This window comes from Peromyscus californicus, unplaced genomic scaffold (genome assembly GCF_007827085.1).
Source record: "Peromyscus californicus insignis strain IS unplaced genomic scaffold, ASM782708v3 Scaffold_18__1_contigs__length_77618521, whole genome shotgun sequence".
In the NCBI taxonomy this organism is placed as follows: domain Eukaryota; kingdom Metazoa; phylum Chordata; class Mammalia; order Rodentia; family Cricetidae; genus Peromyscus; species Peromyscus californicus.
The window spans coordinates 11,744,635-11,761,342 of NW_026294480.1; the positions used below are offsets into that span (position 1 = coordinate 11,744,635).

Sequence of the window (16,708 nt, forward strand, 5' to 3'; positions counted from 1 at the left end):
TTTTTTTTTTGTATACAAGGAGACGGTAGACGAGAGCAGATAATCTGTTTTCATTGCCTCTCTGCTCATTCAACAATTACCGAGCCCTTTCTACATGCCCGTGTCAGCGCTGCGCTTGCGAGGGACACACCAGCTCTGTGCCCTGGTCACCCGGCCCCGCGGGTGACATAAATAATCATGAAACCGCTCCAGTGCTAGGACCGCTTTGCAGTGTAGGCGTGAGAGTCCTGGCAGGGGGCGCAGTGGCCGGCCTGTTAGGCCAGTGTGGGTCGGTCACACTTGTTCCTGCTCCTCCCAGCCTTGGAACTGCCCTGGAGGAGGAGGAGACCTAGCCCTCTCCACGTTCCAGCAGCCACTCCATTCCGCCCTCCGGGCTCCCAGGCGCGGCCCCGCCCCTCCATGGTCCCGCCCACAGCAGGCCCCGCCCACCCGCCGAGCCCACGCTCCGGCCCCTAACGAAGCTCTCCGGAAATTGCCGAAGCCCCTCTTTTTCCTTCCTCTCCTTTCCCTGCTCTCCCTTTCCTTTCACCGGGGCTCCCTCGGCCGTGATTTCTCCCTCCCCCTCCTTCCTTCCCCATTGGAAAGCAAGATGGAGGCCCGCTGCTGCCGCCGGCGCCCGTGATCGCGGACGCTCCGCCGGCCCGGGCCCCCGCCCTCGCGTGTCCGCGCCGCTGCCCGCGCCCCGGCCGGCCACGCCGAGGCCGTGGCTCCGCGCGCCCGCCCCGCGCCAGGCTCGCGGCTCCCGGGCGGTGTCCTCGTCTATGTGGGCGCGCTCCTCGGGCCGAGCCGCCGCCGCCGCCGCCGCCGCCGCCCGCCGCCCCGGGGCTGTGCGTCCGCGCGCCGGGCGCGGGCAGCTGGGTGCTCGGTGCCGCCAGGCCAGGCGCGGGCAGCCGCTGGGTGCGCGGAGCTAGGGGCGCGGGGCCCGAGGCGGGCGCGGCCGCCGCCGAAGCCATGAGCGGCAGCAGCGGCGGTGCCACCGCCCCGGCCGCGTCCTCCGGCCCCGCGGCGGCGGCCAGCGCGGCGGGCTCCGGCTGCGGGGGCGGCGCCGGCGAGGGCGCCGAGGAGGCCGCCAAGGACCTGGCCGACATCGCGGCCTTCTTCCGATCCGGTGAGTCCCGCGGCTGCCCCGCGCGCTCGGCCGGCCCGGCGCGCCCCGCTCTCCGGCCCGGTACAGCCCTGCGCGCTCTCGTTCCCCGTCGCCGCAGCGGGGCTGAGCGATCCACGGCAGCGTGTCAGGTTGCCCACGCCGCCCGTGTGCTGCGGCTTGTCCCGGGCGCCTTCGCTCGCCATTCCCGGCACTCGCCCCTCGTGCCGGGGTGGACACCCCTCGCCCTCCCGCTGCAGTGGCCACGGCCCCGCGGGTTGGGGCGCCGGCTCTTTGTCTCTCGCTGGAGGGCCGAGGAGGCGGCGGCGGGGACGGCGTGGGCGGAGGCCGGTGTCCCGGAGGACGAGCTCACCGGGGCCGGGAACAGCGGGGCTCTGCCCTGTGCTGGCCTTTGGGCCGCTGGTAGCTGGACCCCCGACCGCATTATCGGCGAGTGCCTTTGGCTCGGGGTTCTAGCCTGTCATCTCGTCTTGGCGTATGGTTCTGTGACACGGGGCAGCCATCGCACCTCAGCGCAGGGACCGAGGACGGTGGCCGAGCTGAGGTGGCGGTCGGATCGGCGGGTCGAGCCATTGTCTCCGGGGGAGGCCCGGGAAGGACATCTGGGACCGCGGTGGCCCTGGGGAGAGGTGCAGGGCTGGGGCTCGCGGGCATGGCGTGGGTGGCGTGGACCTGGAGGCAGTGCCGGGTGGCTCGGGGTCCGCTCTGGCGAGCCGGGGTTGGCGGAGGAGGTGGAGGCTAGCGCGGAGCCCGGCGAGCGGGAGGGGCGCGGGTGTGCGGCTCAGGGGGCGTGACGGGGCGTCCCGGGGACCCCGGTGACGGCGCCTCCTCCTGGCCCGGCCCGGCCCAGATCCCGCGCGAGCCGGGCTGGCGTCCGCGCGTCCCGTGTCCCCGCGTGCAGTCCGGTCTGTTGGTGCGTCCCGGAGGCGGCCGGGGGGACTGCAGCTCGGAGAGCAGTCCCTGGCGGGCTAGGCTCGGGAGTGAGGATGCAGACTCCGCGCTGGAGAGCTGGAGACAGAGGTCCAGGTCGGGTCCCGGAGAGGCAGGCGGGCCGGGGAGGGCGCGGGCGGCTGTTCGCTGGTCTCCCGGAGGACTGCTGGGAGAGCCTCGGGGCCTGGTGAGCGGCCTGCACCGGGGTGAGCGCGGGAGGTTGACGGCTCAGGCTCTCAGGTGGCCTCTTTCAAAGTCAGTTCCCAAATTGGGTGAGATCAGGGCGGCAATCCGGGTCACTGGGAGCTAGCAATTGAAGCAACCAGCCTTGGGCGAGGCAGAAGTTAGTAGGGCCGTTAGATATCTGGTGTAGTTCTGTCTTCTTGATCTTTGTCTGGCTGGGTTATTTTTGATTCATCTTAACCGATTGGTTATGACTAGACGTGACACATTCCGTCTCCGTGGTGTCAGCTTGGATTTAATACACTCCCCAGCACTCCATCTCCCGTGAGGTCCTTGGAGAAAGCAGAGGTTTAGAAAAACATTTCCTTCAAATGAAAGCTTTAACAGTTTTTGAATCTATGTTTTATTTTTGGTGTGTGACTGGCTGGGTAGAGCAGAACTGAGCCATGCTTCCTCCATGCTCAGAAGCTATCGGGCTTTTGGTTTTGGTTTTTTTTTTTTTTTCTTTTTCTATCATCTGTCACAGAATAATAGATTTTGTGTAGAATTCAGCTTCTTGATTTTAGAAAGGTTCTTGTACCCTAGAGATGGATTTTTAATTAATTAATTTATTTATTTTGGTGCTGATGATACTAGACTTTCTTAATGTCCTATGAACAGTTGAGGAATGGCTTATTTCCAAGATTCCCAAGACATTGCTGGCATTGATTGCCTCTCCTCACTCTGTTCTTGCTCTTATTTTTTTTTTCGTAGTCCTGGGTTGCCTGTTCAATTTAGAGTTCCTGTCCAGGTAATGCCACTTCATTATTCCTTTATTTCACCCTCCAAAGTGACTTGACGAACTTCTCTTTTAGTTACTGACTCATAGTCAGGAGCCAGGGTAGATTTTTGGGTTGGCGTCAGAAGAACTATCCCATCCCAGGAGCAGTGTGCACCCCTTTTAGAAGTTCTTTCTCCACTCTGCACAGCTCAGAATCGCTGCTCTAGATCTTAGTGGTTGGCATCTAGGCCAATGGTGTCTAGTACAGGATGCAAAGGGGCACCGTGGTTGTAAGGATGGTCTTGGCTGGGGACTTCATGGACTAGGGCAGTTAAGGTAGGAAGCCCCAGGACAGAGCTGATTGAAGGTGAATGCTGAGGAGAATGAGTTGCCAGGTCCATCTGTATTGTCTTTAAGATGTGCATACAGGGAAAATGTGTTCCCATTGACTGGGGAGGGCAGGTAGAGTGTGAACATTCTCCACGGTATCTGAGCCTGGCCCTGAGATTGCCAGCATGCCGGAGGAGACTAAGGCTTTCTCTCTCTTGCTCACCGTTACTTCCTCAGCCCTGCAGCTGTAGTTGTCTGCCCCCGCCCTTTTCTGTTTGTACCTTCTTGCTTCTTTATTGAGCTTTATTTTTGTAGCCGTAGACTGAGACTGGTACCTGCGGTTGGATGAACAGAACTTTTTAATGGAGCAGCTCAAAATAGAATGAGCTACTGTGTCACTTTCTTTCCCTCCGTGGAGGTGTTTGAGTATAGATGCTGCCACCTGCCAAGATTTGGAGGTGGGGGCTGGGAACTGGGTGTCTACCCCAGAGAGTGGGGGAGATAGCCCCTGAGGACTGTTCCCCTTTCCTGGGAATGCTGTAGTCCCTTCACAGCTGTTAGTACCTCCACATTGTTTTGCAGTTTTCTCTGAATTTCAGGGCAGGAGTCCCCCAGCATCCATCCCACTTAAGGTCTTGCTTCCTATGCTGCTATTTCATTCTCCTCTAAATGCCTTATTAAAGACAATTCCCTACTCACCTAGGTAATCCTGATCTCTTCAGCTTGGCATATCCTGGCAGGCCAATTGGTGCTAAAGTGGGTTGAGTGGGTGGCTAGCAGGTTTTTGTTTTGTTTTGTTTTTTGCATATGTCAGTGGAATTTGGACTTCACCTTTCTTTGTTCAGAGTGGAACGTTGAATAAGATAAGGAAAACTTCTTCAAAACCAAACCAAAACAGAGATCCCACAGAATTGAGCTGGACCCGCTTCCGAATTTGACAGACGAGGAGTCAGACTTACAGGGAGGTTGTATGACTTTCTCCCGGAGTGGAACTGGGTAGAGGTGGGACCAGGGCTGAGAACCCTGAAAGGACTCCGGTGCTCTTTCCCGGATGCCTATCATGGCCAGGATGTTGCTTACATTAGTTCTCAGTGCCCCTGGGACCAATCACTTTTATTGCCAATCTATTTTGGGTCCCTGTCCTTGTGGTAATAAATCATTCTTTCAGAGCTCCGAATTTAACCTTGCTAGAGTGTGTGTATGGGGGGGCACTTACATAAATGCTTTATTTTTAACCTGCCTGGCATGCTTTGGTTGGCGTTAAATGAATGTGTGGAGAACAAAGGTTTGTGGTTATTCTGAAGCCATCACGCTGGGTTTCTTTCTTATGAAGTCTTATTCTGGATGCTTCTTTGCTTTCCTAGGATTCTGTGAAGAGAATTGAGTGTGTCACTTTGCGAGGGAGCAGTGTGCTTTTTTTTTTTTTTTAATGCTTTGATATGATGGGTTCCTTATGGAGTACGAGCAAGCTTTTCTTCATATTTATGCTCTTAGTACCAGTTAAGTTGCAGGCTGCAGACTTGAGTTGCGTTCTGAAGCTTGGAAGCTGTGGCCATTGAAGTTCTAAAACAGTGATTGTGTTCTGAAGTAGGTCCCTGGGACCCTCGAGATTTTGAAAAGGAAAGCTGAAAAAAGTGTTCCATGTTAGTGAATGTTGGCCTCTCCTTCTGAGGTGGTGTACCTCCTGCTTTAGAGGGATTTAAGGAATCTAAAATGAATAAGTAAATCAATCCAGAAGTGACTTTCGAGAAATAACATGAGCAGTAAAATTATCACTGAGAACAGCTTTCCACTGAGACATCGCAAACTGGCTTATTGACGTGGGATATTGTATTTTTCTCCCATTTGCAATTTAACTAAGATTTAAGTGAAGATTTAGCTGAAGCTATTTTAACCCTTTAAACTTTTCACCAAGATTTTTAAATGAAGTCAGTGATGATGTTCAAAGTGAAATGTGGCTTAATTATGATTTTTTAAAAGTATGGTTGAAAAATGCAACTAAGATAGTTTTTTAATAGCTCCCCCCCCCCCCCCCCCCCCCCCGCCCCCAAGACAGGGTTTCCTCTGTGTAGCCTTGACTATCCTGGAACTTGCTCTGTAGAACAGGTAGGTCTCAAACTCCTGTAGAGATCCGCCTACCTCTGTCTCCTGATTGCTGGGATTAAAGGCATGTGCCACCACCGCCCAGCTTTAAAAAGACTTTTTGAATGTTATGATGAATTTGGAATTTGTTCTTAATTGAAAGTAAGAGGTAATGTTTGAAGTTATCAACTTAAATAAACTATAGCTGATATTTATTTTGCTAACTTGCTTTACTCCTGCACTGAGAAGATAAAATTTTAATCTCATACTCTTGGCAGAATTCCAGAGAAAAGTCAGATTCTTAATCAATAGCCACACTTACCTAGAAAAAAAAATCACTTATGTTGATAGAAGTGAGCTCTGTTATACTATTGAAAGCAGCAACGGTGACCTTCGTCATCCGTCATCAGTTCTACCATGGAGTGGTCTTTATTACCGTGAGTGCATTATCTTGACGGTAGCAGGCAGACAGGTCCTCGGTGACCAGTGAAGAAAGCGTTTGGGTAGTAGCTCCACACCAGTGGAAGGGGTGTTCTGCTTGGGTGTTCTATCCCTTGTTTTTGCTTCTCTGTTCTCTGCCCCCCACATGTGGTGAACTGACCGGTGATTGAGGGATCTGCCTGGAGGACAGGTGTGCCTCGTGTCTTTGCACGCTTTATTTAATCTGATGGGGTGCAGCGACCAGGAGGGCCCCACAGCTGGAGTAAGGTCCTCTGAGGAGCTGTTCTCCAGAACAGTAGGCCAGGAATGAACGCATTGATGGGAAACTTCGCAGTGACCACTGGGGAGCTTGCGGCTGCTTTACTTTGCAGCTGGAGCCATTCTGGGATGGTCCATGCCTGTGTCTCTGAATTGATAAAAGCAGCCCAAGGCAGTGGGGGAAGGCTGTGCCGGCCTGGGTGTGTGGCTGTCTCCTCTGCCTTCTGTCCCTGAGTCTTCCTGATGTCTGGCAGTAGATTTCTCCTTCCCCCAGAGAAATCTTGTCTTAACCAACACTCCACCAAACCCCAGCAAACCCTTGCTTTACCTCAGCTCCCAGTATCTCCAACACGGCTCTCCCAAGGTTGTGATGTATTAGAGGTCACGGGCAGACCTTCTTGTTTATAGGAAATCTCTCTCTTAACATTTATGGTTAGTGTGTAAATATTCAGTTTTAATTCTTAGTCAATATAGTACAAACATTTAATTTCCCTCATAGTTGTGTTTTGACCTTAATTTCCTCTTTCTATTCCCTATCCATGTAAGGAAGCCCCTTAAGATCCAGATCCTCCTGCCCTCTTGGGAAAGCTTGTATGCATGTCGCAGGGGTGAGGAGCTGATGAGAGAGACTCACTTGGGGTGGAGCTGCAGGAAGAGGATGGCCTCTTGAACTGTCTCTCTCCGGAGACTTTGCCCCCTGTGGAGGGGTTAGTCCGATGGCACATGTGCTGTGGGGGCCAAAGATCTGTTGTTGATAAATGTACTTGACTTTCAGATCACTAAAATCGCATGGCTGCGATTCTCTTGGGAGGGGATTGCCAAGTCACCTCTAGACAAGTGTGATGTATTAAGTCCATCACCCCATTTGGGTTTTTCCTGGGAAATAAAAATCCCTTCCTGGGTTTGCACGAGAAGGGTGGCTTTGAACTGTCTGGCATGTTAGTAATACGTCAGGTCTGGTTCTTAAAGCACAGGTCACTTGGCTTTCAGTCCTGACAGTTACCATTTCCCATGCTCTAAGTGTCCCTCTCGGTGGTCTTGGCTGCTGGACAGTACAGACAGAGCAGCGCAGGCAGCAGGGTCTGCAGAGCCCCGGCACGCCTGGCATGGAAGAAGGCTTTCTAGGGATGAATGGTGCTTTCAGAGACCGGCTGTCCTGCCCCACTGTCCATAGAGTATCCCTGTGTTTTCTAACTTTGCAACTACCCATTTCTCATTCTGAGGAGTGAGTGAATTGTTAATGTGTCCATATCTCCCCCACAGAAGATCTGTAACCATAGAGTAAACAGCTGTTCCTGAACTTGGAAGTATAATTCACATGTGCAGTTCACCTGTAAAGGACAGTCTCCAGTATTTTTAGATAAGAGTTTTGGGTACTTTTTTCTTTGTTGGTTTCCATCTTTATTTTGTTCCACTTCCTCTTCTTACACTGACCCCATAATACCTTTCAATTTATTCATTTTTCTGTCTCTGTCTCTGTCTGTCTGTCTCTCTCTCTCTCTCTCTGTGTGTGTGTGTGTGTGTGTGTGTGTGTGTGTGTGTGTGTGTGTGAGAGAGAGAGAGAGAGAGAGAGAGAGAGAGAGAGAGAGAGTGAGAATTTGACTCAAAAGCATACCTGTTATTCTGAATCTACCACACAAGAGCCGTTTAACTCCAGCCCAGCCCTCCAGGAAAAGCTGGTAGTCTGTTAGTATTCTCTCTTCCACTGGCCACTCAATGCTGTGATTTATCAGGTCCTGTGTAAGATGCTCTTTTTTTTTTTGACTAAAATCTCCTCTTCAGCATTTGGTTGGTGTGGTTTTGGGTTACAGATGAGCCTGTCAGCTTCTGAGGGTGAATGGCCCGCCCCATTTCCCTCTATAAAGACACCTGTTCCCTTTATTTTCCTAATAGAGGGAGAGAGTAAAATGACCACTGTATATAGCATCCTGCAGAGTCTGGATTATCATTTTAAAATTTAATACGTAGGCTTTCTCGCTCCCCAGCCATCTTGGTGGCTGGTCTTGCTTGGGGGCTGTCCCGCACCTAAGGCAGGAAGATGGTGGCCACAAAGAAAACGAAAAAGTCTCTGGAGTCGATCAACTCTACGCTTCAACTTGTTACGAAAAGTGGAAAGTACGCGCTGAGGTACAAACAGACTCTGAAGATGATCGGACAGGGCAAAGCGAAATTGGTTATCCTCGCCAACAACTGCCCAGCTTTGAGGAAATCTGAAATAGAATACTATGCCTTGTTGGCTAAAACTGCTGTCCATCACTACAGTAGCAATAACATTGAATTGGGCACAGCATATGGAAAATCCTGCGAAGTATGCACACTGGCTGTCATTGACCCAGGTGATTCTGATATTATTAGAAGCATGCCAGAACAGACTGGTGAAAAGTAAACCAGGAAAGTTTTCCTTTATTAAAACTTTACCAGAGCTCCTTTAAAAAAAATTAATACATAGATCCTTGGGTGTTGATGGTCAAAGCTATAATTTAGCAGTGCAGTACCACATAAAGTTGAGTGAAAGATTTCAGTATATAGCAAGCATTTCCCTGTGTTTGTTTGGGCTCTGTAATTTAGTTTCTGTTTCTTTTTTCTTACCTAATTCCAAGAGATGCTGCTTTTATACAGATAACACAAGTAGCTGCAGATATCCAAGTGAAGTGTGATGGCCCCATTGTTTTATTCAACTCACATCTGTTGCAGACTACAGGGAAGTCTTGATTGAAGTGTGGTTCCCATGTCTTTGGCTGTCTGGACTTGGATCTAAGTGCTGGGAAATGTCTGTGGCTTTAAAGGCAGTGCTGGCCGGGTGGGAAGGGCAGGGCGAACCCACCAGGGATGTTCCTTAGGCCATCACCATGTTATACATTGTAATGAGCCCTCAGGCTTCCTGTCTAACTTAGGAAGAGAACACTCGGGCATGAGGCGGACAGAGGCCTGGGAGCTTCCTTTGGAGGGGCCGTTTTCCTAAGTGACTGTGGGCGTCCTGGCTTGTCTGTGTAGAGCTATTGTGTTGTCTCCACTCTTCCTTTGCCGTTTTTCATGTATAAGCAGACTCTCTTGAGATACAGTGGTCAGGAGGAGGCTCATTTCTTCCATCTCTTTAGTGAGGCAATTCTTGGGCATTTGTTTTGGGCTCTACTATTTGTTAGGTTGGTGTTCATCAGCCTCACTTTTTCTGGTCTCCTCATAGTTGATAGATAGTATGATCCTTACCGGATTTTCAAAATTTTTCAGTTTTACTTCTTAGCATTTAACAATTTCCAGAATTAAGAGAACAGAATTGAGCTGCTGTTTAGTGTGAAATTGTGGGTTACTTTTGACCCATTATTACAGTAAGTCTTTTATTTCAAAGTAACAAAGGTAATACAAAGGGCAGGTCCACAACAGCTTAATTGAATTGTAGCTTCATTGTTACTTTTGCCTATTCAGGATGTTTAGTTGGCTGTTTCTTCAGTGTTAATTACATTTAAAGTTACAGTTACTTGGAAGGGGAAGAAACCATTTTGAGAAGTCAGAACTCATACTCGGCAAAGAAGAGCTTTCCTCTGATTTCCTACTTGTTACCATTTCACTGTTTGCCTTGTCTGTCTCTGTGTGGATTTAGATACATCCTTTATGTACTATTTTGATTCTGAACCATTCGAGAGTAAGTGGCAGATGTGGTAATGATGCCTATTGCCTCTGAATCAGTGGTTCTCAGCCTGTGGGGTAGCACCTAGCTCACATATCAGATATTTACATTACAGTTCATAACAGTAGCAAAACTACAGTTATGAGTAGCAATGAAATAATTTTGTGATTGGGGGTCACCACAGCATGAGAAGCTGTAAAGCCGGCGGTGGTGGCACATACCTTTAATTCCAGCACTCAGGAGGCAGAGGCAGGCAGATCTCTGTGAGTTCGAGGCCAGCCTGGTCTACAAAGCGAGTTCCAGGACAGGCTCCAAAGCTACAGAGAAACCCTGTCTTGAAAAAAACTAAAAACAAAAACAAGCTAACAAAAAACCAAAAACCATGAGAAGCTGTATTCAAGGGTCGCAGCTTTAGGAATGTTGAGAACCACTGCTCTAAATGGTTCTGTATGTGTTTCCAAGAACAGGAAAATGTCCTGATGCAATGATGAAGATCAGGAAATTATTGTTACTACTTTTTTTGAGACAGTATTTCATTAAGTAACCTGGCAAGGCCTTGAACTTGTGATCTTCTCGATTTGCCCTCCCTGGTGCTGGGGTTATGGGTCTGTAGCACTGTATTTTGTGAGTACAATAACATCACATAAATCTACCAACTTAATAAAATTCTGTTTGTTCCAGAAATGCCCTTTTAACAATTAATTAATTAAGAAAAAAATGATGGTCCATGATCATTTTAGGGCCATGTATTTATTACATTTAGCTTTTATAGTTCCATGGATGCCGTTAATGAGACCGTCTCCTTAGTTCGTCTTCTCTGTTACCTTGATGCTATTGAATGTTTGTACTGATGACTGTCTGTCAGTTGAGATGTACTCATTAGATTCAGGCCGAGCGGTTTTTGTCAGGAGGGCTTCCCATAACACATGTCTAGGAGCAATCCCACTGCACCTAGCTGCCCCCTGCATCCAGTTGCCTCACTGTCATCCAGCTGCCCCCACATCAGCTGCCTCACTGCCAAATCTAGCTTTTCCCCTGCTTCCCCTTGCCATCCAGATTCAACATTGCATCCAGCTGCTCCACTGTATCCAGCATGTCCCTTGCATCCAGCTGCCCCACTGCCATCCAGCTGCTTCATTGCCATCCAGCTGCTTCACTGCATCTAGCTTTTCCTCTGCATCCAGCTGCCTCCCTGCCCTCCAGCTGCCTCCCTGCCCTCCAGCCACTTCACTGCACCCAGCTTCTCCTCTGCATCCATCTGCCTCCCTGCCCTCCAGCTGCCCCACTGCATCCAGCTGTTCCAGTGTGGTGTGTCACTTTCATTGCTTGGTTCAGGTGGTGACTCCAGGTCCCTCTGTAATTCCTTAGCATTTTGTGGGGAGATAATTAGAGGCTGTGCAAAACCCCCTTTCTCTCCTTTTTTCCGTTGGTTAGTTGTGGCGACTCTTGTTGATTTGTCTGAATTACTTGTTACTCCATGCTTTGCCGAATGGTGCTTTTTCTTTGTTACTGTTTTCCCACCATAAAGAAGAGGCTTTCCTTCTGCTTAACTGAGTGTGTGGTGGGAAGCACGGCCTCCTGAGCTGCTTTCTGTGCATTGTGTTAGTTATAGCCCTGCTGTTGTTGTCTCTTTGATGCTCAAATTGTCTGCAATTTGGGCAGTGGCTTCAGGCTGGCTCCTTTATCTTTTGTGACCTGTCTCCATCATTTTATTTTATTTTTAGCTCTTTCTCACTTCATGGCACAATAAATAGTTCAAGGATCATCTTGTTTTTTTCCTCTCCCCAGTCCTGATATTACTGATTCATTTAGCAGAGTGGGCACTAAGTATGCTCTTTGCCTGTACAGCCTCTCAGTGGACTGAGCTCATGAGTGTGTATATAAATACTGCATAACCAAACACACACTTAACATAATTACACAGTTGCATTTATACTAAGGTCTCTTTCTGCACCTAACCGTAAGAAAACCATGTGTTAGAATCCGGCATCTGGCTGACAGGGTGCTTTGTCTTGCTGGTTCCATGTTTGTGACTCCACTTGGATGGTGAGGTGTCTGGCTCTCTTACCTCACATGCAGGAAGCAGTTGCAGAATGCTTGCCTCTACAAGGCAACACACACACGTCTATCTTCACGTTGAAAATGGTGCTCAGCAGTCCTGGTCAGCCTTCGTTCCACATAGGGCTTTGTCAGGTAGTCATCCAAACAAACAGATGAAGCCGTGATCTTCAGCTCCATCTGCAGCGTGCTTTCCCAGGATGCTGAAGTGCAGAGGTGGAAATCAGGAGTGGCCGAGAAGGAAAGAGATTAATTTCAGATAGATACAGTTTATTAAAATGACACCTATGCCAGGTGATGGTGGTGCACACCTTTAATCCCAGCACTTGGGAGGCAGAGCCAGGTGGATCTCTGTGAGTTCGAGGCCAGCCTGGGCTGCAGAGTAAGTTCCAGGATAGGCTCCAAAGCTACACAGAGAAACCCTGTCTCAAAAAACCAAAAAAACCTCTATTAAAAAAATGACACCTGCCGGGTGGTGGTGGCGCACACCTTTAATCCCAGCACTCGGGAGGCAGAGCCAGGTGGATCTCTGTGAGTTCGAGGCCAGCCTCGGCTACCAAGTGAGTTCCAGGAAAAGACGCAAAGCTACACAGAGAAACCCTGTCTCAAAAAACAAAAAAACAAAAAACAAAAAAAAAAATGACACCTATTATGGGGGAAAATTGATCATCTTCCTCTCATTGTACACTAATTGCTGGAGAGAAGAACTAAGAAGGAAAGTGTTAGATCAGTAAGAATACCTATGAGGTGTATGTGTAGGAGCTGGAGGGAGAATGGTTGTGAACTGGATGAGGTCGGATTGGGCCCATATTGTCTCAGGACTCCAGTGCACTCTGCCGCTTGAAGTCAGGCGTCATGGCTTGAAGGTGCGGTGCTGGCGGCCTTCACTTGACCTTTCCCAGAGACCACCTGTGGTAAATGTGATGCAGTGTACTCCTGGTTCAGTGTGTGCTTTCTGGGAAGGATGTGAGTGTGTACATGTGTGTGCACGTATATGCACTCAGTTCTAGAAATCATAAAACGATGGGTGAGGTTTGTGTGTTATGGGCAGAGTATTTGTTCTTCTGGTATTGTTTACTTATTTAATGATTATTATTTTTGCATTAAATCATAATGTGGAATTTTGGTCCTTGATTTGGGGAGATAGGCTTAATTTCATATATTGTGTTCTGGTCTTTCTATAAATATTCTCATTCTTGTTATATTGCATTCTGGGAAATTTGGCTGCTGTACCTCCTGAAGTCCTTCATATGACTAAACATTTTGTCAGAAAAGGATAGTGGTTTCTTAACACTATAAGAAAGAAGTTTTTGATGTTAGTCAAGTTGGAGAGTAGAAGGTCATGACTGAGGGTGGGATGATTGCTAACAGGCCAGGCCTTCTTGGGGGAGGGCTCTTGGGAGGTGGTAGAAATGTTTCCACATTAGAGAATGGTCCTCATTTCACAGCAGTGAATATATGAAAACCACTGAATTGTATTCTTTAAATGAGGTGAGTGTTATAATACTTAAATACAAACCAGTGAAAGAAAGGAGCCTGGATGGTAGATGCTCAGGTGTCTTCAGTTTTGGGGTGTTTTCTGTGATGCCCTTTGAGGAAGGTGATGATAATCCAGACAAATGCAGGTGGAAAGAGAGCTCTCCGGGCTCTTTTTGAAGACTTTTGGGACAGGCTTGAGGTTACTGAGTGAACAGCGTCTCCTAGGAAGGGTGGACCAGAGTCCTCAGGGAAAGCAGCATTTTCCTGGCAGTGACTCCCTCTCTGACTTTGTCTTGTGACTTGATCCCGTCTAGGGAGCTCTCTCCTGCTCCCTCTTTGTTCCCTGGAATGGGGGGAAATCACTCTATTTGACAGGAGATTATGGACCTGATCTGACCTCTGCTTGCAATGTGGTGGCATATTTAGACTTTTGTAGACCTTGGATTCATTTTTTAGTAAGTGTCAAATGAAGAGAATTTCCTTCCTACTGATGGTCTCAGACCCAGTGAATTGTTTTTTTGGGGAAGGGAAGGGCATGGCTAAGTAGGGTGAAACTGGCCATAGTTGGGTTTCCTACAAAGTTGTGGGGAAGTTGACAGAAGCAGCTTTCTGCTGTGTTAGCATGATGTAATATCACAGCCATGCCTCCCCGAGCGCTGCTTATGTACCACACATTGGAGTCACTTTTGCTCACTCAGCATGGGGACCATGATATGGCGTATCGGTTTAGATCCCAAAACAGAAACCATTAATTTGCAGACAGGCATATATATATACTCAGTGGCAGGAATTTTCATTGTACGTGCTATGGAGTTCAGGTGACACTCGGTACAGTTGACACTCTGTACAGTGTATTTTAACCTCACTTGAAAGCAGGGATCTCAGGAGGAAGACAGGATTTTGTGAGGCTTTGAAATTGCTTTTGGGCATGGTTCCTGAAAGAAGTGAAGCTCCAAGACTTTTGTTCTTTGCAGCGCTCTGACATTTTCTGTTCTAGTGTATACATTAACTGCACATAAAGCAGGCCGGAGGGCATCCGCTGTGCAGAGGACCTGCAAAGGGGCCAGAGGCTTAGGGACAGAGCCTCTTAGCACAGTGCCTCCTGTTGGGCGGTGACCTTCCTGAGATGCATGTTCTGTCATTGGTGTTTCTTGGTTCCAAATACCTAGCTTAGCATTCGTTAGCACTTGAAGTGGTTTGCATCTTCAAAGGACTTTATGGGCATTATTTAATATACATGACACTGTAATGAATGAGCTGTTTATCCCCTGAGCAGCGTCAGTATGCCGGGTGCCATACAGCTGGAGAAGACAAAAATAATGTTCTGTCCAGTGGGAGTTTATAGTCCAGTGAGGCAAGATGATTAGGCAGGTTCTGTTTTGGCCTCCTTTTAAAATGTGCTGGGGAATAATGTAAAAGTTAAAATTAAAGAGATGATCGGCGAGCACAGACTATGTAATTGAAATTGCCCTCAAGGTGAAAATGAATTTTGAGATGCTCTTAAAAAGACATGGCGTGTTAGGTCTCATTTCTCACACGTTGCTTGGTAGAAGTGGTGCCTTCCTCTGCTCTAGGCTGAGGCGGCAGTGTAGACCAGGCAGGACCAGTCTCTGTTCTCTTGCCCCACTCATCCCCAGCGCCTGCTTTTGTTTGCGCTGTGTTGAATGCTGCATTGCAATGGAGATGCCTGTGAGGGCCAGTGGATGTCTGAGCCGCAGACCTGGTCCGCTCTCCCCAGCCTCGGCAGAGCCAGGCTCCAGGGAGACTCGAACTTGTTGCCCTATCAGCATGCCCTGCACTGTACCCAGTACTTCTTGCTTGCGTTTGCTGGTCCTTCCCTCTTTGTGGTTTGCTACAAGCTCTGTTGCCTTTGGGAAGCTGCACATGTCTGTTCTGTGCGTGTTTCCTGTGGTCCATTGGTCTTTGCATGGCACCTGTGTACAGCTGACTTCAGCCCTGGTTCCTCTGTGTTGTAGTTATTCCTTGACTTGTGAGTGTGAGCTGCTGGGACCTCTGATCCCACTGTAGCTCCCAGCAGAAGCATAGCGAGCAGCTCCTTCCTGATTTATACCCACATTCCCTTTAAGTGCATACCTGGACTTTAAGACACAGGCACTCTCCACCTAGTTCTAGGATAGCGCCCTGGAATCTGTAATCCAGATGCACATGTAGACAGGTCCTCTAGGCTATGCTAAAGTATAACTTAGATAGTTGTGGGCTCTGGGGATATATCTGTCCAGTTATGTTATAATAAAGAAACATCTGAGGCCAGTACTTATCAGGAAAATGTGTCTATTTACCTCACAGTTTTGGAAGCTGAAAGTTCCAACCTCAGTCTCTGGAGAGGGCCCCTGACTGCTTCACATCTTGGCAGCTAGCAGATGATGAGAGCCCATGCAGGCAGTGGAAATCCCACTGCAAGACAGGAAGACAAAGTGATTCAGAGTTCAGGTTCACTCTCCATGGCTACTTCTCTCATGAGAACTAACTCAGGGTCTCAGGAGAACTACCTGAATCCCTTCTGAGGGCAGTGCTCCCAGTGACCTGGGGATTTTTTGTTAGGCTCCACCACTTAAAGTTCTATCCCTTATCAATATGACCACACTGAGGACCAGGGCTCTAGATGCTATATATACCCATATCCTTTAGGAACAAGACGTTTACACACTAGCAGGGCACAGCCAGTACTGAGTAAGGTGTGATGAGTGCACTGTAGACCCCTTCCATCAGTGTACCTGGAGCAAGTGAAGAGCCTGAGTGCAGCCATCTATGAGGCACACATGCTTTGTGAAGGAGAAGACACAGTTGGGCCCCCAAACTAAGAAGTGATAGTTGCCATAGAGATGCTGCACAGTTCTGAAGGAGATTGGAGCCATCACCTCGTAAATTATCAGAACAGATGGCTTGTCATCTACGTTCTCCCGGCCCAGATTCGTTATACTGATACTCGGAGCACCGCAAATGCCAGCTCTTTGTTCTTTTACTGTGGAGATGACAGAGTTCATACGGGAAGGTCTGAAATGGGCAATATATGCCGTAGACGCAGTTACAAGTGGGGGTGACGTAGGGTGGGGGAGTATTTGAGGCATCTTGGAATGGCCTTTTTAACTCTGCCCTTAGAACACATATACAATTTGTATTTTTTTTCAGTTTATGCTTTTTTTAAAAATAAATTTCACTCTTTCTCTTGTTATTACTATTTTTGATGCTGGAGAATCAAACATAGGATCTTGTGCAAGCACCCCAGCAATGAGCTACATTCTCAGATCCTTCACTTATTATTTTGATAGCACTAGTCAGGGAGGTGTGTGTATACACACACACACACACACACACACACACACACCACATATGTATATTGACATGTATATGTATCTGGTAAATGAAATGTGTGTGTGTGTGTGGATTTTTTGATTTGGAGGTCTCAGTGTGTAGCCTTGGTTGCCTGCCTTGAAAC

General features: G+C 48.7%; 2 protein-coding genes across 5 annotated transcripts in view; both read left to right on the top strand.

The window, feature by feature from the left end:
- Positions 1-951: 951 nt before the first annotated feature.
- Trio (trio Rho guanine nucleotide exchange factor) overlaps positions 952-16,708 on the top strand; it is a 313,159-nt gene continuing 297,402 nt past the window's right edge. Inside the window, exon 1 of one of the 4 annotated variants that reach the window (XM_052743040.1) lies at positions 952-1,108. In XM_052743040.1, coding sequence (XP_052599000.1) covers positions 952-1,108 — 157 coding nt within the window. Of the gene's footprint in view, positions 1,109-2,016; positions 2,132-16,708 lie in introns of those variants that run through there. The other 3 variants (XM_052743043.1, XM_052743042.1, XM_052743041.1) reach the window with 3 other exon arrangements.
- Positions 7,623-9,962, top strand: LOC128113384 (60S ribosomal protein L30-like). The gene has a single exon (XM_052743044.1). It carries the CDS (start codon positions 8,128-8,130, stop codon positions 8,473-8,475), a length of 348 nt encoding a protein of 115 aa, XP_052599004.1. The 5' UTR covers positions 7,623-8,127; the 3' UTR covers positions 8,476-9,962.